General features: G+C 37.4%; 1 protein-coding gene across 3 annotated transcripts in view; it reads left to right on the top strand.

Annotated features, from left to right (window-relative positions):
- Positions 1 to 24,661, top strand: part of NR2C1 (nuclear receptor subfamily 2 group C member 1) — a 44,654-nt gene that overhangs the window by 14,194 nt on the left and 5,799 nt on the right. For 2 of the 3 annotated variants that reach the window (XM_079775297.1, XM_079775296.1), the window contains exons 4-10: positions 1,398 to 1,479; positions 3,489 to 3,668; positions 6,254 to 6,401; positions 6,497 to 6,587; positions 11,176 to 11,360; positions 12,553 to 12,718; positions 19,119 to 19,240. In XM_079775297.1, coding sequence (XP_079631423.1) covers positions 1,398 to 1,479; positions 3,489 to 3,668; positions 6,254 to 6,401; positions 6,497 to 6,587; positions 11,176 to 11,360; positions 12,553 to 12,718; positions 19,119 to 19,240 — 974 coding nt within the window. The remainder of the gene's footprint in view (positions 1 to 1,397; positions 1,480 to 3,488; positions 3,669 to 6,253; positions 6,402 to 6,496; positions 6,588 to 11,175; positions 11,361 to 12,552; positions 12,719 to 19,118; positions 19,241 to 24,661) is intronic. The other variant, XM_079775298.1, reaches the window with a different exon arrangement.

Below are 24,661 nucleotides of genomic sequence, written 5' to 3' on the forward strand. Positions count from 1 at the left end.
GAAATATGTGTCAGGTTTTTACTCTTTAAAAAAAATTTTTATCATGAACGTGGAAGTAAGATTGGTATTTTGACTACTTCATGGATTATTACTAAGGGCAATGAAAGAGAAACAAGTATAGGATGGAATTTCTTGGACCAAGAAGATTTGATTTCTGGTCTAATGACCTAAGATGGCATATCGGCAAGTCCCTTGCCCTCTCAATATCTCCTCTACCCTTAGAAATAAGTAGCAGATAAAATATTAACACCTTTTGCAATAGATGTACAATTGAGGAAAAGAATGATATTTGTCTTTCAAAGGACATCTAATAGAATTTTTTTTAAAGATTTTATTGACTGATTTTTATGGTAATATAAAAATAAATGATAGCACTATAACATAACAAAGGACAGCTATTTTAAGAACTGTTTAAATTTTTTAAAATCAGAATTACTTCCGAAGGCATTCACACCCTTAAGAGAATAAAAAGAGTCAAAGTAGAGGATTACTTTGTGGGTTGTTTTAAAGCTGGGGGAAGGTGTTTACTAAATGCTATATCACATTTTTGGGATTGAAATTAATTTGTTCACTTTTCAAAAGATTGAAAGAAAACGATGAAAAGGTTGAAGGATAAGCCTAAAAGAAGAAACTAGTATTTCTTTACCAGCATTAGTTGTACTTAGTGATGAACTCTTTATATAATCAAAAGAGGCTTAGTAATTTACCCAAGGCTATTCCACCTAGTCCCACTAACTTGCTACCATTTATCAGAGTCCACGCTCTCAACCACTACACCTAGCCCAAACTTAAGACAGCTCATTAATAAAAAGTTTATTTATACCTTTGTCTATCAATTATATTTCCATAATTATAAAGTTAATACATCAACATAATATTTTTCTTTTAAAAAATCTAGTTATTTTTTTATGCTGTCATAGCATATTTTAGTCAAGTCATTCCAGTGGAAAGGTTCTAAACTTTTTATTTATTTTTTATTTATTTTGATTATTTTTTTTTGGTTCTAAACTTTTTAAAGACAAATGTCATGATAGGATTGATAACTGTTGCGAAAATTTGACAAGTTCCATATGCATATTAAATGCTTAATCTGTGAGATGCATTAAAAACTACTTGTGTATTCATGTGTTTAACAGTCGTTTACTTGAATTAAGTTGTTATGGACAAATTAAAAAGGTATTCTTTCTGTTGTTGCTTCTTATAACATTGAAATTTTTACCTATATGTTAAGAAAATTACAAATAGTTTACTTGATATATTCATAATAATAGTTTAAAGTTTCAAAATAACTTAAAAAGGAAGCAAAAAGTAAGACTGAATGTTCTTTTTTTATATGAGAGCATTACTGAATAATAACATGGTTGTATTTTGTTTTTGTTTTGGGGAATTTACTTTAGTTCTTAACAGATAATTCTTCTTCAGACCAAGGACCAAATAAGATTATTGATCTTTGCGTAGTATGTGGAGACAAAGCATCAGGTAACATTAAAAATAATTTCCTGTATGTGTTGTGTTGTTAAAATAACTATCACACTACCATGAAAGTAAAAAGAAAAATAAAGGCGCGTGTAGTTTTTATGGTTCATATTTGTAGCTTATGAAATTTAACTGATTTTTCCCCAGAGCTTTTTATTCATGTAAAGATTTTTCTCTTCAGTGCAGTTTAATTTGATCTGTCAGTCAGTGAAAAAAATTTATATTTCAAAGCATTATGGAAGACGGTTACCATTTTTTGTTGTTGTTAATCCTCACCTAAGGATATTTTTCCCATTGATTTTTAGAGAAAGGGGAAGGGAGGGAGGAGGGGATGAGAGAGAGAAACATTAATGTGAAAAAGACACATCAATATGATTTCCTCCCACAAGGTGCTGATCATGGCCAGGAATCAAATTTGTATGACCCAGCCCTAAGTGGTTTGGCTCAGTGGATAGAGCGTAGGCCTGTGGACTGAAAGGTCCCAGGTTCGATTCCGGTCAAGGGCATGTACTTTGGTTGTGGGCACATCTCCAATAGGAGGTGTGCAGGAGGCGGCTGATCGATGTTTTTCTCTCATCAATGTTTCTGACTCTCTGTCCCTTTCCCTTCCTCTCTGTAAAAAATCAATAAAATATATATATTTTTTAAATTGTGTGACCCTTTGGTCCGAGGACCGACACTCTAATCACTGAGCAAACTTGCCAGGGTGACAGTTAAACTTTTGAAAGTAAACTGAAGGCGTGGAAATTTTTTTTTAATGTGGACACCAATTTTGTCAGAGAATTGGCAAAAATTATTGTGATCCTTGGTAATATATAACACTAAGTTGGTAACCTACCTGTTGAGCCCTGTTCTCATTCTAGCAATACAGAATAACTTGAATTATTGAGGTGGGAAAATCTCTGGTTAACCTTTTTTTAATGCTTTGCATAGTCCAGCAGGCATTTCTCCAAACCTGTTACTAGTATTCAGGGCTATGTCATTTTAGCTCTGGCTATTGTTACCTCATGCTAGAAATACAAACCAATGTTCATTCGAATGTATTTATAAGTGCCAGTGTGATATAATTTAAGGGCCCAGTTTGTTTTCTTTAATTTTCTTTAAACTAGCCCATAGCTTAATTACAAAAATCTCCACTAGAGCTTTACTTAGAGTGTGTTCAGTTTGTTAATAGATGTTGTACCAAAGAAATGACTTGTGAAATGATAGGCTAATCTGAGCAGTACAGATGTTTACAGAGATTTAAAAAATGGAACCCACAGTAGTACATTCACACCATGGAATACTGTGCAGCTGTAAAAAAAGAAGGATCTCTTACCCTTTGAGACAGCATGGATGGACCTGGAGAGTATTACATAAAGTGAAGTAAGCCACTCAGAGAAAGACAAGTATCACATGATCTCACTCATATGTGGAATCTGATGAACAAAATAGATCCATAGTCATAGAAGCATGGAACAGACTGATGAATCTCAGAGGAAAGATAGGGGTACGTAGGGAGAATTTAACCAAAGAACTTATATGCATATATGCATAACCCATGGACACAGACAATAGTGTGGCGAAGGCCTGGGCAGCGGGGGTCAATGGGGAAAGAAGGGAGGACATTTGTAATACTTTCAACAATAAAGATAAATTTAAAAAAATAAAAACAAATTTGGTGGACAAAAAACACGAACTCACAGTGAGGAAGGATGATTATAGTTCAGATACTAACTGATATATTCTTTTTTTGGAGCATAGTTTTTAGATTGAAATATGCAGTATATAATAATTTGTGATATCAGAAGTGAAAATAGTTATTACGTTATAAAATTAAAAACACTGGCATTATTTAATATATCTTATCAGAGAATATGGTATTTTCATTTTCTGTTTGGTAACTCCTAAGCATTTTTTTCATGTCATAAACTCAAAAAATCTCAGTTTCATCTCAGATAGGATGTTTAAAGGGAATGGGCTTATTTCATTTCTATTCTAAAATATATGACTTCTAAATATTTTGTCTCTAGGGCGTCATTATGGAGCAGTAACTTGTGAAGGCTGCAAAGGATTTTTTAAAAGAAGTATCCGAAAAAATTTAGTTTACTCATGTCGAGGATCTAAGGACTGTATTATCAATAAACACCATCGAAACCGCTGTCAATATTGCAGGTTACAGAGATGTATTGCGTTTGGAATGAAACAAGACTGTATGTATTAGCTTTAAAGGAGAAAATTAAGAATTCAGGCAAACTCTAGAAGTATGTTAAAATTAGCACATTAAAACGTCAATTTTATATGCTTTTTAATTTACAGTTTTCCAACTAAAAGTATGGAAATATATACATGTGTATTTTTAATTCACTCAACAAATAGTTTTTGAGTGCCTATATGCCAGTTGTGTATTTCTAGTTTGAACATGGTAAAAAAAAAAAAAAAAGTTTCCTTTATTTCTATCAATTTAGTCAATTTAGACAATTAACTAAGTTTAGTTTTTGGTAGCTATTATTGATTAAGCTCTAACTATGCCTAATAACTTTATTATTCTCACAGCAGAATTCTATTCAGTAGGTACTACTGTTACCTATTTTACTTTTGAGTAAGCAAATTTAGTAACTTGTTCTAGGTCACAAAACTATTAAGTGGCAAAACTTGGATTTGAATATTGGTAGCTTTCAGTGCACAGGAGGATGCTCGACCATCTGAGCCCCACTGGCCAGGGTTTGACTTAGATTATCCTATCTAATAAAAGAGTAATATGCAAATTGACCATCACTCCAATACACAAGATGGCCGCCCCATGTGATGGCTGCCCCCATGTGGACACAAGATGGCCGCCACAAGATGGCCAGCAGGAGAGGGCAGTTGGGAGGGACCAGGCCTGCAAGGGAGGGCAGTTGGGGGTAATCAGGCCTGCAGGGGAGGGCAGTTAGGGGTGACCAAGCCGGCAGAGGTGGGCAATTGGGGGCGACCAGGCCTGCAAGGAGGGCAGTTAGGTATCGATCAGGCTGGCAGGGGAGTGGTTAGGGGCTGATCAGGCTGTAGGCAGAAGCGGTTAGGGGCAATCAGGCAGGCAAGCTGGCAGGCAAGCAGTTGGGAGCTAGCAGTCCTGGATTGTGAGAGGGATGTCCGACTACCTGTTTAGTGGGATCGGGCCTAAACGGGCAGTTGGACATCCCTCTAGGGTAAGGTGACCAGATTTTAACATCGGTAAAGTGGGACACCATTGACCAGGAGTGGGGGGGGTGGGGGGGTCTTTTTTTAAAAAAAAATATACTTTATTGATTTTTTACAGAGAGGAAGAGAGAGGGATAGAGAGTTAGAAACATCAATGAGAGAGAAACATCGATCAGCTGCCTCCTGCACACCCCCTACTGGGGATGTGCCCGCAACCAAGGTACATGCCCTTGACCGGAATCGAACCTGGGACCCTTGAGTCCGCAGGCCGACGCTCTATCCACTGAGCCAAACTTGTTTCGGCCCGGGGGGCGGGGGGGATGGGGGAGGGGTCCTTGATTAAAAATTTGGTCTATATTATAATCGCTTTTGTTTTTTTTAATAAAAGGAAATTCACTTCTTAGATCATTGTTGAATTTGCATCCTCTTTTCTTACTCATTATGTTAAAAATCTAAAAAAAATAATTTAAAATTATAAGTTATATACATATTGCTTAAAAACACAGTAAGTAGGTACATAATTACATGAACATATTTTATTATTTTATAAATTAAATTAATTTGATTGTTATAAAGTAACTATATTTTAAAAATTATTTTAATCCTATATTTCTTTCTAAATAATAACAATACTAACTTGTATTATTTTTCCTCTGAATTTGCCATAACGTAAGTCGTAAGTGTCACTTTCAAGGCCGGCGCTAGACTTTTTGCCGCCACTATAAAATATAAATAATACGAGTACTGTCTGCTAAATTCAAGAAAATTTATGTATTTATGAAATAAATAAATAAATTACTTACCTAAATTATCTAAATAGCTGATTTGTAATGACATCACTGGTTTAGCTTACTAGCACACAGTACGATGTGTATTGTATGAGAGACAGTTACAAAATGTTTTCGTCGTTGCCAATCCCCAAAAATGCCATTGTTCATTAAGTCCAAACAATGGTGGTCGAATTCTAACAACTGATCAACAATGCGAACTGTGATAAGCAGTTCTCGATAATCAGTTCTCAACAATTATTTGTTATTATTAAAGTTTAACATTATAAAATTAACAAAAATAATATAAAACTCATATCCTGGCTAAATAGCCACATGGCCGCCGAAAACCATATATTCCCTTCCCGTTCTCCCACCGTTCCCTAGCTTGTCGTGCATTCTTTCCAAAAATCGGGACTTTTTTAAAACGCCGTGGGGTGCGGGACAAATTGTTAAAAATCAGGACTGTCCCGCCAAAAGCGGGACGTCTGGTCACCTTACTCTAGGGGTCCTAGATTGGAGAGGGAGCAGGCTGGTCTGAGGGACACACACACACCCCGTGCACGAGTTTCGTGCATCGGGCCTCTAGTAAAAAATAAGAATTCATCTACATTTCTATCACAGCAGTGACAGAAAGAGAAAAGAATTCAAAATGGCCACTTTTACATTAACTATTAGTTTACTGAAGCAGCTTTGTCAATTTGCAAATAATTTCTAAAGATTGATGGTTGGTTATCTTTGGAGTTAGTTTATAATAACCCTGTCTTCAGTTAGCCGCATTGCTGACCTAGAGTTTACATTTATAATTGCCTGTAAATTCTGCGTTGTGACAGTCTACCACATTTTTGTAGCTGTTCAGTGTGAAAGAAAACCTATTGAAGTATCAAGAGAAAAATCTTCCAACTGTGCCGCTTCAACAGAAAAAATCTACATTCGAAAAGACCTTCGAAGCCCATTAGCTGCAACTCCAACTTTTGTAACAGATAGTGAAACTGCAAGGTGTAGTAAATACAACAAACAAAACATTAAGTAGCTGGTCATTTGTTTTTCTTCCCACTGAAACTAAGGCTGAAATTTGTTCTTATTTGTTACAGGTCAGCAGGACTGTTAGATTCAGGAATGTTTGTGAATATTCATCCGTCTGGAATAAAAACTGAGTCCTCTATGCTGATGACACCAGATAAGGTGTGTTTAGTGCAATTAATGTAAAGATTAAACATTTTTAAGCTTTTAAAATGGTTTCCTTTATTTCTATCAATTTAATCAATTGATTTGGTCCTAAATATTCCCTATTATAAGTTGCTTTTTAAAAAATATGTAAATTATCAACTGTCTCATAGTGCCAAATAACAAAACTAAAACAATTTAGTTACGAGTTCGATGTCCTTTATTCAAGGGGAAACAACCCATGCATTGGGAGAGAACAGTGTCTCTTCGTAAGCAGTGGAACACTCTTCCCCAGGAGAGTTTGGGCAAGAGTGAGTTTTACAGAGCATTAGAAGCAGCAGTAAGGAAAACAGCATGATTGGCTGCAAAGTCAGGGATTTCCTCCTAAGGCCAGTAGGTCCTGTTTTCCTAGGGTTAGTACAGAGTACAGGCTGGCTTAATTTAGATTTGTGACAGGTGGAGCCACTGTAGCATCCTCCATTTTGTGGATCCCAATACTATAGGAATTTATCAGTAGAAATATTATTCGACTAGGACAGTTGCAGCTTCAGTGTGAAAGTGACAAACATTAAAAAGTCTTCCAGATTTTTTCATCCTATCTAATAGAGAGAATATGCTAATTGACCCTCATGCTGTTGCAAAGATGATGGTGCCCACAGCCAATAGGAAGGAATATGCTAATTGACTGTCCCACCCTCAAAGATGGTGGTGCCCACAGCTACACGGTGGTGGCGCCCAGTTCCCTCAGCCCTGCCAGGATGGCAGGCGCATGGCAAGGCCGGGCCTGCCCCACACGCCTGCCTCCAAGTCCCCCTGTCCCCTCAGCCCCCCAGCCGCCCAGGGCCAGCCTGAGGCGCAGGCAAGCCTTGGATGGTGGCTGCCCAGCCACCCAGGCCCACCTGAGGCTCAGGTAACCAGGGCCGGCTGAGGCTTACGCTGCCGGCAGTGGCAGCAGCAGAGGTGTGATGTGGCATCATTTTCCCTGATCGCCTCACCTCCCGCCCCTGAGTGTTCCCGGACTGTGAGAGGGGGCAGGCTGGGCTGAGGGACCCCCCCCCCTCCAGTGCATGAATTTTTATGCACCGGGCCTCTAGTATTGAAATAAAAGTCATCATAAATAAGTATTTATAATAAGTGAAAAAATTTTAATATTCCTACTCAGCCCGTGTAGCTCAGTGGTTGAGTGTTGACACAGGAACCAAGAGATCACCGGTTCGATTCCTGGTCAGAGCACATGCCTGGGTTGCTGCTTGATCCCCAGTAGGTTGGCGTGCAGGAGGCAGCTGATTGATGTTTCTCATCAATGGATGTTTCTTTCTCTAACCCTCTCCTTACCTGTCTCTCTTAAAAAGATAAATGAAAATATTAAATTTTTTTTAATATTCCTATTATATTTCACTACAGATTATATAGTGCCAAGAGAAATTCCTAACACACCTGACTCAAATCACCGACTTGAGTTAAGAGTAGGAATAGGATTGCAAGAGCTCTCATTATGTATCCAAGTCATCTAGGTTCTCTTAGAGATTTGGAGCAGCTCTTTATTGAGCAAGGGGTCTAAAGGAATAAAGGTTTGTTTATTTAGATTGAGTATTTAAAAATTCTGTAGTCTTCAGAAACCTTTTATGAGATCAAAAAAAATTTCTCCTGAAGACTCATTTGTGAAAACAGATTATAGGGAGCCTATGACTTGTTTCTCTTAGCCTGTAATGTGATCTGGTTTTATATACCATGTAAGGTTCTTCATCCTATTTATGGTCAGATTTGTTATATATTGCTTAATACTTTAAGGCACTCTTTTTTAAAAAATTTTTATTGAGTTCAGAGAGAAAGGGAGAGTTAGAGAGAGATAAAGAAACATCAATACAAGAGAGAATCACTGGTTGTCTCCTGCACACTCCCTACTAGGGATTGAGCCTACAACCCAGGCATGTGCCTTGACCCAGAATCAAACCAAGACCTCCTTGTTCATAGGTTGACCACTGAGCCACACCAGCCAGGGAAAGGCACTCTTAATACTTGTGCTCTTGAGTCTAATTTCAGCTGCCACCTGCTAGCTGCATAACCTTGGGCAAGTTATTTGACCTCTCTGTCTCATTTTCCTTTTTCATCTGTAAAATAGGGATAATGAGAGTGTCAACCTAACAGATCAGGCTTTAGCCTGCTGCTACTAAGTGATGAGATTTGGCCTCTTCCATATATTTTGGAGTTAGGAGATTTAGCCTTGTCTAAATGATTCAAGGTTAGATTGCTACTTAGAATTTTATTCGTATATTAACTCCTTTGGGAAAGGAAAAGAACTAAGTTTTGTTAAGAAATGACTATTTGTTCAGATATTGTGCAGTCTATATATCTTTGTATTAAATTGTAATACCAACCTTGTGTGGTAAGTTTCTGACAAGCGGTCCCCAAACTTTCAAGTCACAGGCTGAGTGAGGTCTTTCCATATTGCCCAAGAGTAGCAAAACTTAAAATTTTATTTACATAGACCTGTTATGAAATGGAAGAGACTATATGTGTTTAAGTTTTAGTTGAAAAATGTTAAAAAAAAATTTATTATTTTTTTTTGGTTAATCCTCATCCAAGAATATTTTTCCATTGATTTTTAGCGAGCATAGAAGAGAGAGGGAAAGTCAGAGAGAAACATCAATGTGAGGGAAACACACCGATTGGTTGCCTCCTGCACAAGCCCTGACCAGGGCCTGGGCTGGGGAGGATGCTGCAACCAAGGTACGTGCCCCTGACTGGAATCAAATCCAGGACCCATTGGTCCACAGGCTGACGCTCTATCTACTGAGCCAAACTGGCTAGGGCAAATCTTTTTTTTTTTTTTTTTTAATATATTTTATTGATTTTTTACAGAGAGGAAGGGAGAGGGATAGAGAGTCAGAAACACCCATGAGAGAGAAACATTGATCAGCTGCCCCCTGTACACCCCCCACTGGGGATGTGCCCGCAACCAAGGCACATGCCCTTGACCGGAATCGAACCTGGGACCCTTCAGTCCGTAGGCCGACACTCTATCCACTGAGCCAAACCAGTCAGGGCCAAATCTTTTACTCGTATATAGGAAGGCTACAGCAGAATGGTTAGGAACATGGGTTTTCCCATCAGACCTGGCTTCCCACCCTGCTTCCCCTATCTACTGCTGGAGTGACAATGGATAATTCTTATCATCAATAAAGGGATGATGATTCCTATTTCACAGTATTGTTGTTAGGATTAAATAAAATATATAAGTAGTAATCATGCAAGAACTCAATAATTGGTGGGTTGCTCATTAAATGGTTCTGGGACCATTCATTCATTTGTGGAGAACTCAAAAATTATTTCATTCTACTTATTCACCAAAATTGATTTCACATAAACTAAAGAATTACCATAACAAATGAATCACAGAAACATGTATTCTCTTAGGATTAAGAACACTGAAAACAAAAACCATAAAGGAAGAATAAAAATACCATTAAGGGATCCTGTCAATACATCAGAGAAGGCAATTGAAGGTCTCTCAGGTTAGGGTGGAATAATTTGAACATTTAAAAAAGAATGACTAATGGATTAAAAAACACCAAATATATAAAAATAATATGAATTAAAAATGATACTCAAAACTCACTATCACCATTAGAGGTTGCTATGACATTGACTTATTGCTCTACAAATTGGAAAATAAAAGAAAGAAGAATCAAGCACTTAACTGCCTTTGCTGTACAAATTATATTTCGGGATAATCAGAGTTAAGGAAAGTTGTTTTTAATAAGCTAATTAATACATAAATATATACAAATATATGCACCAGTAACAAAAAGAAAAGCTGAAGGCAAATGGGAAAATAATGTAATGTGTAAAAATAGCCCAGTATCTTAAATATTTAAGATTTTTGAACTGTACATTTCCTAGTATTTAATACACAGTGCCTGGTAAAAGTTGGCATCCTAGGAAGTGTTCAATAATACTTTTGCATTTTTTCCCTCTCTTCACTAATAATAATTTTATTACATTCTTTTTACTTTCTATTTTATGTTTTGATAATTATAACAATATCAAAATTTAAAAAGGATAATCTAATAGCCTTTTTTTTTTTTTTATCCTCACCGAGGATAAGTTCTTATTGGTTTTAGAGAGAGAGGAAAGGAGAGAGATAGAGGCATTGATGTGAAACATTGATTGCCTCCCATACTTGCCGCACCGGGTTTCGAACCCACAACCTAGGTATGTGCCGTGACTGGGAATTGAACACAAAACCTTTTGGTGTACAGGTTGACTCTCCAACCAATTGAGCCACCTGACCAGGTAATTTAATAGCCTTTTAAGTGACTGTGACATGGATGGATAGGTGAGCCATTAAGTGCCTTTTTTGATTTGAAGTAACTTTTGTATAACATTTTGTTGTAAACATAGGAAATGTACCTGATGTTTTTAAACATGTATTTTCCTCAACAAGCTTCTAAGTGCTCACAGCTCTTTGATTTTACTTTTTAAATTTCATCTTAGAGTACTTTTATTTTGGCATTTCATAATCTATAATTGGATATTTCAGATTTAAAAGTTTACAGATACCTACTTGCAGATTTAATTTTTCTTTTTCTTTTTTTTTTTTAAGGCTGATTCATGTCAGGGAGATTTAAGTACATTGGCCAGTGTGGTTACATCTTTAGCAAATCTTGGAAAAACTAAAGATCTTTTTCAAAATAGTAATAAAATGTCTGTGACTGAAGGATTAAGTAATGGTGATACCTCTTTGTGTGAATTTAATCAAGAAATTCATACCAACGGTGATGTTTCAAGGTAAGGTCTGTTTTGATCTTAAGTGTCCTTTTGTTTAAGTGTCCTTTAGTATTTCTTAAGATATTTTTATGTTGAATACTATTTATAGAAGTTTCAAAAAACCAATATTTCTTTAGGTTTAGAAAATGTAAGGCATAGTCAGTTTTAACTAAAAAATTCCATTCAATGTAAAATGTTTTCCAGCAGGCTACATTATAAATAATGAGCAATAAGTGAATATTATTATATGTTAGAAATGTAGTCATAAAATTCAGGAATTTTTTTTCCACTAAAGATGATCATTTGGGTCTGAAACTTCAGATTTAGTTTAGTTGTCACATTTTATCTTCTGTGTATTTAGAGTTAACCATTTATCTCTATTAGGGAGTCATGTTCATTTTTCCCATCAATTTTCAGTGATGAAATAGATTTAAAGACTTAGTTAAATCAAATTTTTAAGTTACACTTCAGGAAACTCATCAGAATTCTATTTTTCATTCTCTCAATATTAATACTTAGTATGTAGAAACCAGATTTCTTTAGGCTTTTTTCACATTCTTTCCATCACCTCAAATATTGAAGAAACTTCATTTAAGAATCTCATTAAGTACTTTGTTGAACAAGAGGTTTCAAGTAATTCTAGAAGGCATCTCATTAGAAAATATGGAGAACTACTTTGAATAATTATTTATTAACATTAGTTAATTATTTGCTATTCTCATCTCAAATTCTTAACCGTTTAGATGTAGCTGTGTAACCACAAGTTTTAAAATATTCTCTGAATTATAAAATAAAATTAAAACCTAACTTTATGTTGTGTAGAACACAGTCAAGTCAACGTAAGTTCTAGCCCTTGTTCTTTCTAAATAACTGCTATATGTAAAATGAATGAGCTGATATCTTGTAACAAATGTATAACTTGTAAAAGCATATTTTTATACCAAAGTATAAAAATTATACCTCCTTAATTACATAAGATTTTTTTAAAGACTAGTTCTCTGATAATACATTAATATATTTTTTTATACATATGAAGTCTAATTTGTTGCTTTGGAGAGTCATAGATATCACTGAAATAGAATGTTCAGTGATACACCAAAGTTTTATTTCCTAAACAGTTTTTAAGCCTAAATCTTAATTCCAGAATTTTATATAGAATTTTAATTTTATTGTGGAGATGGCCAAGCTCACAGCTTCTGATGTCTCCTTATAGGGCATTTGACACTCTTGCAAAAGCATTGAATCCCGGAGAGAGCACAGCCTGTCAGAGCTCAGTAGAGGGCATGGAAGGAAACGTACACCTAATTGCTGGAGACTCAAGCATAAATTACATCGAAAAAGAGGGGCCACTTCTCAGCGATTCACATGTAGCTTTCAGGGTATTTCCATATATATATATATATTTTTTATAATTTTTATGTTGTATTATCCATTTTGATTTTAATCTTTCTTTCAAAAATCAAAGTATATTTGTTGTGCTTTTAAAAGTCAGAAATATCCCTGATAGAATTCAAAACAGCAGCTAAAACATATACATCTGCCTACATAAAATAATGGCTTAATAAATCCTGTTTCTAAGACATAGTTATAATATTCATTAATGGGTTTAAGTTTATAAAAGTTAGCTTTTAGAACATTTATACATACATTGTTTCTTTTTTGACATTAAATATTGGCAATCATGATCTGTCAAATGCACTGGTTTGTTCAATGCCTCACTACTATTACTTTAGTATAAACCAGTATCTAAGACTCAGATACTCTGCTCTTATCAGAGTAACTGCAGAGAACTCCACTTATTATGTATTACCCCAATTAGCTAGCTCTCAGAATTATTTTAAGAAGGTAAAAATCATTTAACACATTTTAACTTTGTGTTAACTTTTAACACTTTAAACATTTTGGAGAAGGTACATTTGTAACTTATTTTCTGCTCCCCTAATATACATAAATTTATGATGGAAACTTTACATTTAGAATACTAGGAGTAATACATATAAAACATTAGAAAATAACTTTATAATATTTGATTTGTAATACAGATGGTTGTCATTCAGCTATAGATATGCTTACCATTGAGACCCTAATTAAGACCCAGCTGTTTTGACCCTCCATTTTAACCACTTTGTATCTTTGCTCTGCCAGCTAGCTGTGAATACTGTTAGCAAATTATATGCAGAGTGTTTGGAAGTATGTAGGATATTTAACAATATATAGTAGTTCTAGAATAACTGAGTGTAATTGCTCATAACTTTACTATAGAATACACATTTCCATGAGTTTCTTATGAAAATATATAGTTATCAAATAGATATGTGTCACTGGTAGAAATAATGATCTCAAAATAAATCTAATACTGGCCAAAATTGCATATAATTAAGTTTGTTTATGCAAATGTTAACTACTTGGTAGAAATAGCCACAGAGAAAACACAGTGATTTAAATAATAATTGCTCTAATTTGATAGTTAATAAAACATCAGTGAAACCAATCTTTATGTAAAATTTTACAAAAATAACATGAAAAAAAATTAGAAAAGTTTTATTTGCATTGTACAAGAAAACTTTTTAGGAAGGCTACAAGAGGAGGCAAGGGGAATAATCAGTGTCATCCTTAAAAATATGGTAGGCGCTATGGACTGGGGTGGAGCAAAGCAAAACTGATTTTTCCCATTGCTCTTCCTTATTCTAAGTAAAAGATATTTTATTAGTTTTATTATCCCTCTTTGGATTTAAGTGGGAAGGAAGGGTAAAAGAAGTAGGAAGAGGACCCATTGCAAGGAAAAGGTACTCAAGAATGCTTCTATTGAAAGTAGAAGTAGTTCACCATTTTTATTGTTGATATTGGTCCTCAAAGTTTTTTTTTTTCTTTCATATATTTGTTTTGGACAGATGAATTAGGCAAATAGAACTTTTTCTTTTTTCCATTCCATCTTTATCCTACTATACTCTGGATATCTTCATAATCAGCACTGTAAAGTTTCTTGTTCTCCTGAAAAAAGACAGCTCCTTCTTTCCTTGAATCTTATTTACAGACTCTGTCAAATCAGAATCTCACTTTTCAGTGACTTCCCAGCCTAGTACCTTCAGGGTTAGTTCTTTCCTTTCCTTAATGTTTTATGGTCATGAGTTTCAGGACATGCCATCTTTAATCAAAAAAATGAATTTTCTCTTGATTGCTGAGCTCCAAATAGCATTTTGTTCCTTTCTTGCATTTTTACATACAGTGAGTGTAGTTTGCAGCAGGATTTCACATCCATTCTTTCATTTGAGCCTCACTACAGTCTTTTGAGAAGGTTCAGATTTTTATTGTCATTTTCTGAATAAAAAAAGAGTTGGAGGTTTTTAGTTCTTGTTCAAAGCAACCCAGACAGTAAGGAGAAATAATCTAATAATGCTTCTTAAATTTTTATTCTGAAGAATCTAGGACAGCAGCAATATTTAACATTTCTGTTAAACTTCAGAGTTTTTGGTGTGATTTCACATGCTTTGTCTCACTTGATTATTTCAATTTGCTTATACAAATAATCAAGGTGGATACTATTCCCATTTGGAAATAAGTGTTTGAGATAGAGGTAGGTGATTTCCCAAACTGTTTTTTAAAATTTATTATCCAAATATTAGAATCACAATCCTAGTCACCACATTTGCCATTTGGAAGTCGTCATTTTCCTAGCCTCATTCCCTGACTGAATCCTAAACATTCTATTAGAATTTCTCCCTTTCTCTTCATTTTCAATGCCATATTCCAGACCTTTTAAAATTTCTTAAAGTGTTATAGTCACATCGTTGCTTACAGTCTCTCTTCTCCATCTTGAGCACTGATAACTGAATAATAATTGTTAAAAGTCAATCCAGTTATGTTACTCTGCTACATAAAAACCTTCAATAGCTTCCCAATTGCCTATCATTTCTCAGACATGCCATTCTCTTTTTTTAGCCTTTTCTACAGCTCATTCACTTTCCATTTAATTTCTCTGTTGAGATTACACCATACATACAGCACTTAGCTAGGTGGCTCACAATGAACTCTCAATAAATAGTTGCTGAATTAATATGTGATCCAGGGCCACACTATTAATTAATGACAAGTTAGGAGTAGAACCCAGATCTTCTAACTCAAGTCAAATTTTTTTAAAGCTATATTATTTAACCCATTATGAAAATTATATATAGAAACTGCTGGAAAGGTAATTGTAGATAATAACTTGTAAAGTAGGTATCCTTGTTTAGTCATGTCTCAACACTCTAAAAAAAATCATCTCAGCCCTAGCTGGTTTGCTCAGTGGTTAGAGCATCGGCCTGTGAACTGAAGGGTCCTGGGTTTGATTCCAGTCAAGGGCAGATATCTTGGTTGCAGGCTTCATCCCGGCCCTGGTCAGGGTGCTTGTGGGAGGCAATCAATTGATGTGTCTCTCTCACGTCAGTATTTCTTTTTCTCTATCTCTCCGCCTCCCTGCCACTCTCTTTTATTTTTTTAATACATTTTTATTGATTTCAGAGAGGAAGAAAGAGATAGAAACATCAATAATGAGAGAGAATCATTGATTGGCTGCCTCCTGCATGCCCCCCACTGGGGAATCAAGCCTGCAACCTGGGCATGTGCCCTGACCAGGAATGGAACTGTGAACTGCTGGTTCATAGGTCAACACTTAACCACTGAGCCATGCCACTCTCTCTAAAAATCAATGGGAAAATATCCTCAGGCGATTAACAGCAACAACAAATCTTTTTATCTGCTTGGCATCATAGACACCTTTGAGAATCTGTTGAAAGCTATATATCCATTCCCCAGAAAAATATATATGGGCATATCTAGCTTATCCCACCCCAGGGTTAGCCACTGCTATTAACTGTTTTGTGTATTTCCTTCTCTCCTTTATTTATATGTATAAGTTGGGTCATCCACATATTGTTTTGCAATTTTTTCCACTTAGATATATCTATGAGATTTTTTTATGTGCCATTACATCTCAGTTTATCTTACTAATTTTAATGCCTAGAAGGTACTCTATAGTCTGTATTATTCTTTTCTTTAGTGAAGGAAATTTGGATCCATCAACCTAGTTCATAGGTTGGTACTCAACCACTGAACCACACTGTCCAGGCATTGGTCACACACTTAAAATAACTACCTAAGGCCTGGCCAGTGTTGCTCAGCGGTTGAGCATCAACCCCTGATCCAAAAGGTCACTTGTTCAATTCCTGGTCAGGGCACATGCCTGGGTTATTGGCTCGATCCCCAGTAGGGGGCATACAAGAGGCAGCCAATCGATGTTTCTATCTCTATCCCTCTCCCTCTCTCTTTCAAAAAATAAAATAAAAGTCAGTGAAAAACATTAAAATAACTACCTAAGGTCAGCAGTACAAACTGGAAGCCTGTGAATATTATGGCCACAGACATACTTGGTTTTACCTGTTGATTAAATGGGGATTTTTTTTTTTTTTTTTTTTTTACACAGAACCTGCTCTTTGAAAAATTGATAGCAGGCATCTGTTTTTCCCATATGTTTTTAATGTGTTGAACTCAGGTCACAGCTGTGCCCTTTCTCTGGGAATATGCACTTCGCAGATGGCCTGCTTCAATCAATACTCTCCTGAGCCTATAAGCATTTGAATTTATCTCCATAGCCTAAATAAAAGGAACATTTAACATATACAGGATTGCTCCTTAAAGTGAATTTGTTGTATACTATCCTAATCCTAATATATAAAAATCCAAGGTCCGTAACATCCAAAACGACCAAAGGCCCCACCGATCGGAAGTCAGTGCTGGGTTGCCGTGGCATCTCAGCACTGACCGCTGAGGGGGCTGCGGATCAGGCCTGGAGGGAGGCCTGGACAGAGAAGCAGGGTCTGAACCGTAGCCTCCATGGCAGCTGTTGATCAGCCCTTGCCTCTCTCTCTTGGGGCCTGGCCAGCAGCCACACCTCTCTTTCTCTCGGGTCTCCACTGGAGCTGCTGATCAGCTCTGCCTCTCTAATCAGGCCTGTTGATAGGCCAGAGACGCTGACTGGCATAGAAACCGACCAATCAGAACCAAATCGGGGTGAAGTGTGAGGAGCCAATGGTTGCCTAGGAGGTGGAGCTTTTGACGCTGACTGGCATAGAAACCGACCAGTCAGAACCAAATCTGGGTGAAGTGTGAGGAGCCAATGGCTGCCTAGGAGGCAGAGCTTTTGACGCTGACTGGCATAGAAACTGACCAGAACCAAATCTGGGTGAACTGCAAGGAGCCAGTGGCTGCCTAGGAAGCGGAGCTTTTGACGCTGACTGGCATAGAAACCGACCAATCAGAACAAAATCTGGGTGAACTGTGAGGAACCAATGGCTGCCTGGGAGGCAGAGCTTTTGACTCTGACTGGCATAGAAACCAACCATTCAGAACCTAATCTGGGTGAACTGTGAAGGCAGAACCTAAGGTGGGGGCTGAGGAGGGGTTTTAAGGGCAACAGCTGTTTGGTGTAAGGTGTAAGAAAGCGGTTCAATTTTGTAATGACCAGTTTGGCAGTATAGTGCATATGGCTGGCTCTCAGTCCAGACATAGGGATTATGTATTTTTGTCTGCCAAGAGCATCTCCTCCTGCTGAAAAAGGCTTTTCTCCCCATTTAAGCAATCCTGTCCTATATAATCTATCTATACTACTAAAAGGGTAATATACTAATTAGACTGGGTCGACAGGCCATCTTCCGGACGTCCGACTTCCTTCCGGACAAAGCCATGGTGGTGGGGGCCAAGGCAGAGGCCGTTAGGGGTGATCAGGTCGGCAGTGGAGGACAGTTGGTGGTGAGATCAGGCTGGCAGGGGAGGGCCATTGGGGGCGAGATCAGGCCTACAGGGGAGGGCAGTTGGGGATGAGATCAGGCCGGCAGGAAAGGGCAGTTGGGGGTGAGATCAGGCCAGCAGGGGAGGGCTGTTGGGGGCGAGATCAGGCCGTCAGGGGAGGGCAGTTAGGAGTGATCAGGCAGGCAGAGGCATTTGGGGGCAAGATCAGGCCAGCAGGGGAGAGCAGTTGGGGGCGAGATCAGGCTGGCAATGTAGGACAGTTAGGGGTGATCAGGCAGGCAGGCAGAGGCAGTTAGGGGCGATCAGGCAGGCAGGTAGGTGAGCAATTAGTAGCCAGCAGTCCCAGATTGCGAGAGGGATGTCCTATTGGAGAGGGTACAGGCTGGGCTGAGGGACCCCCCCTCCCCCGTGCACAAATTTCTTGCACCGGGCCACTAGTTGTTAATAAAGAAAGGGAGGAAAGGAAGAAATTGTTAGATCAAGACAGAAAGTAACTTTTAAAAACAACCAGATAGCTTAGCTGGCGTGCCTCAGTGGTTGATTGTCAGCCTATGAACCAGAAAGTCACAGTTCAAGTCCCAATCAGGGCACATGCCAGGGCTCCATCCCCAGAAGGGAATGTATGGGAGGCAGCCAATCAATGATTCTCTCTCATCATTGATGTTTGTCTCTCTCCCTCTCCTGTCCTCTCTGAATTCAATAAAAGTATATTTTATAAAAATACAACCAGATAATATCATGGTTGGATATTTATTAAGTAGGATTCTGCTTGTCTGAATATTGCTTTGTTAGAAACTATGACCTACTCATTTATTCTAAATCCTATTTTTAGCTGTAAAGTCCAGTGTCTTAGATTATTTCAAGATTTACCTTTTGGTGAATCTATTAGACTCATATGTAATGTGTTATGGTTTGCATTTAACTTTTTCAAAGAAAGTACACTGTAGGATTGTTGGTCATAAGATAATTTACCTCAATCCCTGTTCACACTAGCTCACCATGCCTTCTCCTATGCCTGAGTACCTGAATGTGCACTACATCGGGGAGTCTGCCTCCAGACTGCTGTTCTTATCGATGCACTGGGCACTTTCTATTCCTTCCTTCCAGGCTTTGGGGTAAGTGTTTTAAAATCTTAAATATAAATAAGGTTTTGTAGCACAAATGGACATTAAACAAGAACTTTTATTTTGGAAGGATCTGCATTAAAGGAAAAAAAATGGTACAACGTAACTTCAAGTTTTGTCATTGATGTCACAAGTCATGGCAACTAGTATTTTTTGTATTATATTTATGTGGAAGAGTATTCATATTTCATGATTTGACTAAGTTAATTCAAAGGGGATAAAGGCGGTGGAACTGATAAATCATGGCCAGCATTTGTAATAGCCTGTCTCTGAATGACTTAAAGATAGGGAGCCTATAGAGTTGTCCCAGGGTGGTGGTTTTCCTTACATGACCAGTGTTCATCTCAAACATTTTAATAAGGAGCTGAAATTTGTAAGCAGTGAATATGTTTAAAAATAGAAATAATTGTTTTCCAATTGTGTGATTGAGGGGGAAAAAAGGAAGAAAATGTAAACCCCATAGTACCACTATGATAATTTAGAATTTTGTTCTTTCTATTGAATAGCACATCTGTAGTCTGTTCTGAAGTAATCAGATGTTAATAGAAATGATTTACTATAAGAAACCCAAGCTTTGCCTGAAGTTTGCCAGATTTATTTAGATTGCTTTAAAGTAGCTGGTATGAAGAAGCAAAAAGACCATGGAATATGTTAATCCCATATTTAGAAAAGTATTATTCTAGTTACAGGACCCTACTCATCAGTACGATTTTGTAAACCATTCACTTTCATATTCTGTAAATCTGTTTTTCCATTTGCCAAATAAGAATAATAACTGCCCATCTTTTATCCTTAGGGAATATTTATACTATAACTAAGAAACATATCTGAATTATAACTTTAAGAGGCATACATAGAACCCCACTGTAATTTGGTTTATTAATCAACGTTGGATATACCATGCGTTAATATCATGTGTTAAATAATGTATTTAAATAATATAATTACAATAAACTAAGAGCCTGATTTATAATGATTAACCTTTAAAGTGATTGTTAGCTCTTTCTCTCAAAATAACATTTAACTTTAAGAATTTCTCCATTCTGTTTTTTTTTTTTTTTTTTTTTTTTTTTTATTTTATTTTATTGATTTTTTTTTTACAGAGAGGAAGGGAGAGGGATAGAGAGTTAGAAACATCGATGTGAGAGAAACACCGATCAGCTGCCTCCTGCACACCCCCTACTGGGGATGTGCCCGCAACCAAGGTACATGCCCTTGACCGGAATCGAACCTGGGACCCTTGAGTCCGCAGGCTGACGCTCTATCCACTGAGCCAAACCGGTTTCGGCTCCATTCTGTTTTTTTAAGAGAAATTAAAATATAATGTAAATTTATACATTAGCAGTTTATTTTAAAGCATTAACTGTAGTTCCCTAAGCTTGTAATCGGCATACTTGTACCTTGAAAAGTAATCTGATGCTGTTTTTTATAATTGGATATTAATTATTATAATAAAACAACAAAAGGAAGGATTTTGGGGGTAGTGACTTGAACTCCTTGAGTTATTTGTAACAGAACCTATCTTAAGTACTTCTGTTAAATTAAGTGTGATTATCCTATAGAAATAGTACAAATGTTGAAGAAAGCAAAATTATAAAACCTGAGGTTTCTGATTATAACAGTATAATTTTATGTGGCATCCACATTTCCCTGTGATCTGTATTAAAAATCTGGTTCAGTGTAACAGCCAATCTAACTGATTCTTTGCAGTTAGACTTACCTACTATTAGTGTAGCTGTTGTGTAAGTTCTATTTATTATCCTATATAATAAAGAGGTAATATGCAAATTGACACTCACTCCAACACACAAGATGGCCACCCCCATGTGGTCAAAGATGGCTGCCCCCATGTGGACACAAGATGGCTGCCACAAGATGGCCAGCAGGGGAGGCCAGTTGGGAGGGACCAGGCCTGCAAGGGAGGGCAGTTGTGGGCGATCAGGCCAGCAGGGGAGGGCATTTAGGGGGTGACCAGGCCGACAGGGGAGGGCACTTGCGGGGGACCAGGCCAGCAGAGGAGGGCAGTTGGGGGCAACCAGGCCGACAGAGGAGGGCACTTGAGGGGGACCAGGCCAGCAGAGGAGGGCAGTTGGGGGCAACCAGGCCGGTAGGGGAGGGCAGTTGGGGCGACCAGGCCTGCAGGGGAGGGCAGTTGGGGCAACCAGGCCTGCAGGGGAGGACAGTTAGAGGTGACCAGGCCAGCAGGGGAGGGCAGTTAGGGGCGACCAGGCCGGCAGGGGAGGGCAGTTAGGGGCAATCAGGCTGGCTGGGAAGCAGTTAGGCATCCATCAGGCTGGCAGGGGAGTGGTTAGGGGGTGATCAGGCTGGCAGGCAAAAGCAGTTAGGGGCAATCAGGCAGGCAGGCAGGCAAGCGGTTGGGAGCCAGCAGTCCTGGATTGTGAGAGGGATGTCCCAGATTGGAGAGGGTTCAGGCTGGGCTGAGGGACACCTGCCCGTGCATGAATTTCGTGCACCGGGCCTCTAGTTTACATAATAAAAGAGTAACATGCTAATTGACTGTACCTTCGTGATACCCACCAGCCAATCAGGAGTGAGTATGCAAATTAACCCAACAAAGGTGGTGGGTTAATTTGCATATGCAGGTGCCCAGGGGGTGTTCCGCACCACCCCAGCCGCTCTGGGCCTCTGGGCAGCGTGGGAAGGCGGAAAGGCGGCTCTGGGCCAGAGCAGAAAGGAGGCTCTGGGCCGGAGCGGAAAGGCGGCTCTGGCCAGAGCGAAGGCAGTGCCGGCAGTCAGGGGAAGGAAGACCCATTCTTGCACGAATCTTCGTGCATCAGGCTTCTAGTCACTAAATAATTTTTAGTTTGAATTAAACAGATGAATGCCGACTGAGTACTTGTGTTAGTATTTCTATAAAGTACGTTACAATGGGTGGAACTGCTGAGTCTAAGAGGTGTACCTTTCCGTTTTTTGCTAGGCACTACCAACTTGTCCTCCAAAATGATGTTGAGACAGTTTACACCCACATCAGCAATGTACAAGAATGACTGCTTATTTTCTCACATCCTCATTAATTCTGGATTTTATCCATCTTTTCTGATAAATGAAAATAGTATCTTATTATCTTGTAGTTTGAGATTAAAATTTTTCATTTTCATATGGAGATTAAAACTATTGATTTTCTTTTCATTTAAACTTTACTTTTAAATAAATTTTAAATGGCCAATTTTTTATGGTAAGTAATTCTTCTCAGGTACTGAATGGAAAAGAGTGATCAGCCTGGAGTAAAAATTTCAGCTGAAAAATTCCCAGTGAGAAAAATTACTTTCTATAACTCTTAAGTTGGCAATATAAGCTTTTGTTTGAGTGTATTCGATTCTTAAATAAAATGAAATGTCATAAAGAAGGCTATGTGTTTTAACTTAACAAATGATTTAAGTATATAGGTTTGGATTTAAAGATTATTTGATAGGAAAAGAGTCCATGCCCACAGCTTTTCTAACTCTGTTTTTTCTAAATTCTTACTTCTCCCTGTTCTATACCCCCTGAAATCAGAAATCATTTGCTGAATTTCTTCTATATGCCATCTACTGTGCTGTTGACAAAGATACAGACATGAATAAGCCTTCAGTAAGGTCTTAATCTAGTATAGGAGACAGACTCCAAAACCAATAAATTAGAATACCATGAAATAAGTATAAAATATAAATGAATATGTGACACTGAAGGAGGAATGATGAACTATCTTGGGAGAGGAATGTGGTAAGAGAATTTTTTTTTAAGTGAGCTCTGAGCTATAGATTAAGGGATAAGAAGGATTAGCCAGTGATAGGATATTTAAGAAGGGAGGAGTAGTTACGTCAGAGAAATTGAGGCATGGGAGGTTCCCCTGTTTTCTTCCCTTGAAGTTACAAGTTACATTGCTATGATTCAACAAAGGACTCCCAGCACATCACATAAGCTCATCTAAGAGATCCATGAATTAAAACATCTGAAGCATTATTAACCGTGGCCAAGACATGTAAACAACCAAAGTATCCTTCAATAGATGACTGGATAAAGAAGATGTGGTACATATATACAGTGGAATACCACTCAGCCATAAGAAAAAATGAAATACTGCCATTTGCGACAACATGGATGGATCTTGAAAATAGCATGCTAAGCAAAATAAGTCAGACAGAAAAACTCAAGAACCATATGATTTCACTCGTGTGGGATATAAAACTGAAACTCAGACACAGACAACAGTATGGTAGTTACCATTGGGGAAGGAGAGTGGAGAGGTAATAAAGGGTAAAGAGGGTCAAATATAGTGACAAAGGAGACTTGACTTTGGGTGGTGATTGCACAACGCAATAGACCGATGTATTATAGAATTGTACACTTAAAACCTATATAATTTTATTAACCAATGTTACCCCAATAAATTTAAAGGAAAAAGTTAATATAACTGCTGACTCATAAAAAGACCATAGTTTGAAATAAAATGTTTAGAAATTTTAAAAACTAAGGGAGGATAGCATTTATTAATCCACTCAACAGTTTTTATTGAGTACCTACTACATACTGGTTCTCACCTTAACAAGTTTGGCCCTTGTTCTTTTTTTCCTGGATAACTATTCTCCTGGAAAATTTTTTTTTTTTTAAGTTCTTTTCTGTTTTTCTCTACTCAAATGTCAGGCCCTTAGTAAGGCCTTCCGCAACTAACTTACCTGAACATGCCCCTCCCCCCCCATCCCCATTTTCTATTGCAGCATCCTACTTTATAGGAATGTAGAATTTTTATTGCCTAAAACTAATTTAATGTTTGTATAACCATATGAGTATGTGTATATATATTTATATAAAATATTTAAAATGGCGTATTTATTATGTTGCCCTTCTGTTTCATGAAGGCAGACCTAATCCATGTTGTTTGTTGCTATTTTTACAGTGCTTCCTACAGTGGCTTTTTGTACTTTATGTCATGGCCTGTTCACATAATTCTTACATTTGTGCCTCATAATAATTGAGTTAGATATAGGCATTAGAGTCTCTGCATTTTATATAGCTAAACAGCCTGAGACTTGGGAGCTTATTTGCCTGATTTCAAATGGATAATAAGTTGATGATCTAGGTTTTAAAACCCTGATCTCTTGACTCATTACTTTTTCTATTCTCTCATGCTGAGATTTCTTATTTAGAAATTCAGGAAAAAACTTTTGACCTTTCTTACCCCTAGTAAAATCCTTGGTGTCTCATTTATAGAGATAATATCTTATCTGAAACATACTTAAAGAAGAAACCATTTCTCCTAGGAAATTGGTTGTTATCTACCATTAAATAATTTAAATTGCCTTTTCTTTCTTTTTTTTTTTAAAGAGAGTATTTACCTGCATTAAAGGCAAAATAAAACTTGGGAAAGGTTTTTTAAATTAATACTTTTAATTTTAATATTTTTTAAAACAA

This window comes from Cnephaeus nilssonii, assembly GCF_951640355.1.
Source record: "Cnephaeus nilssonii genome assembly, chromosome: 6".
Taxonomy (NCBI): domain Eukaryota; kingdom Metazoa; phylum Chordata; class Mammalia; order Chiroptera; family Vespertilionidae; genus Cnephaeus; species Cnephaeus nilssonii.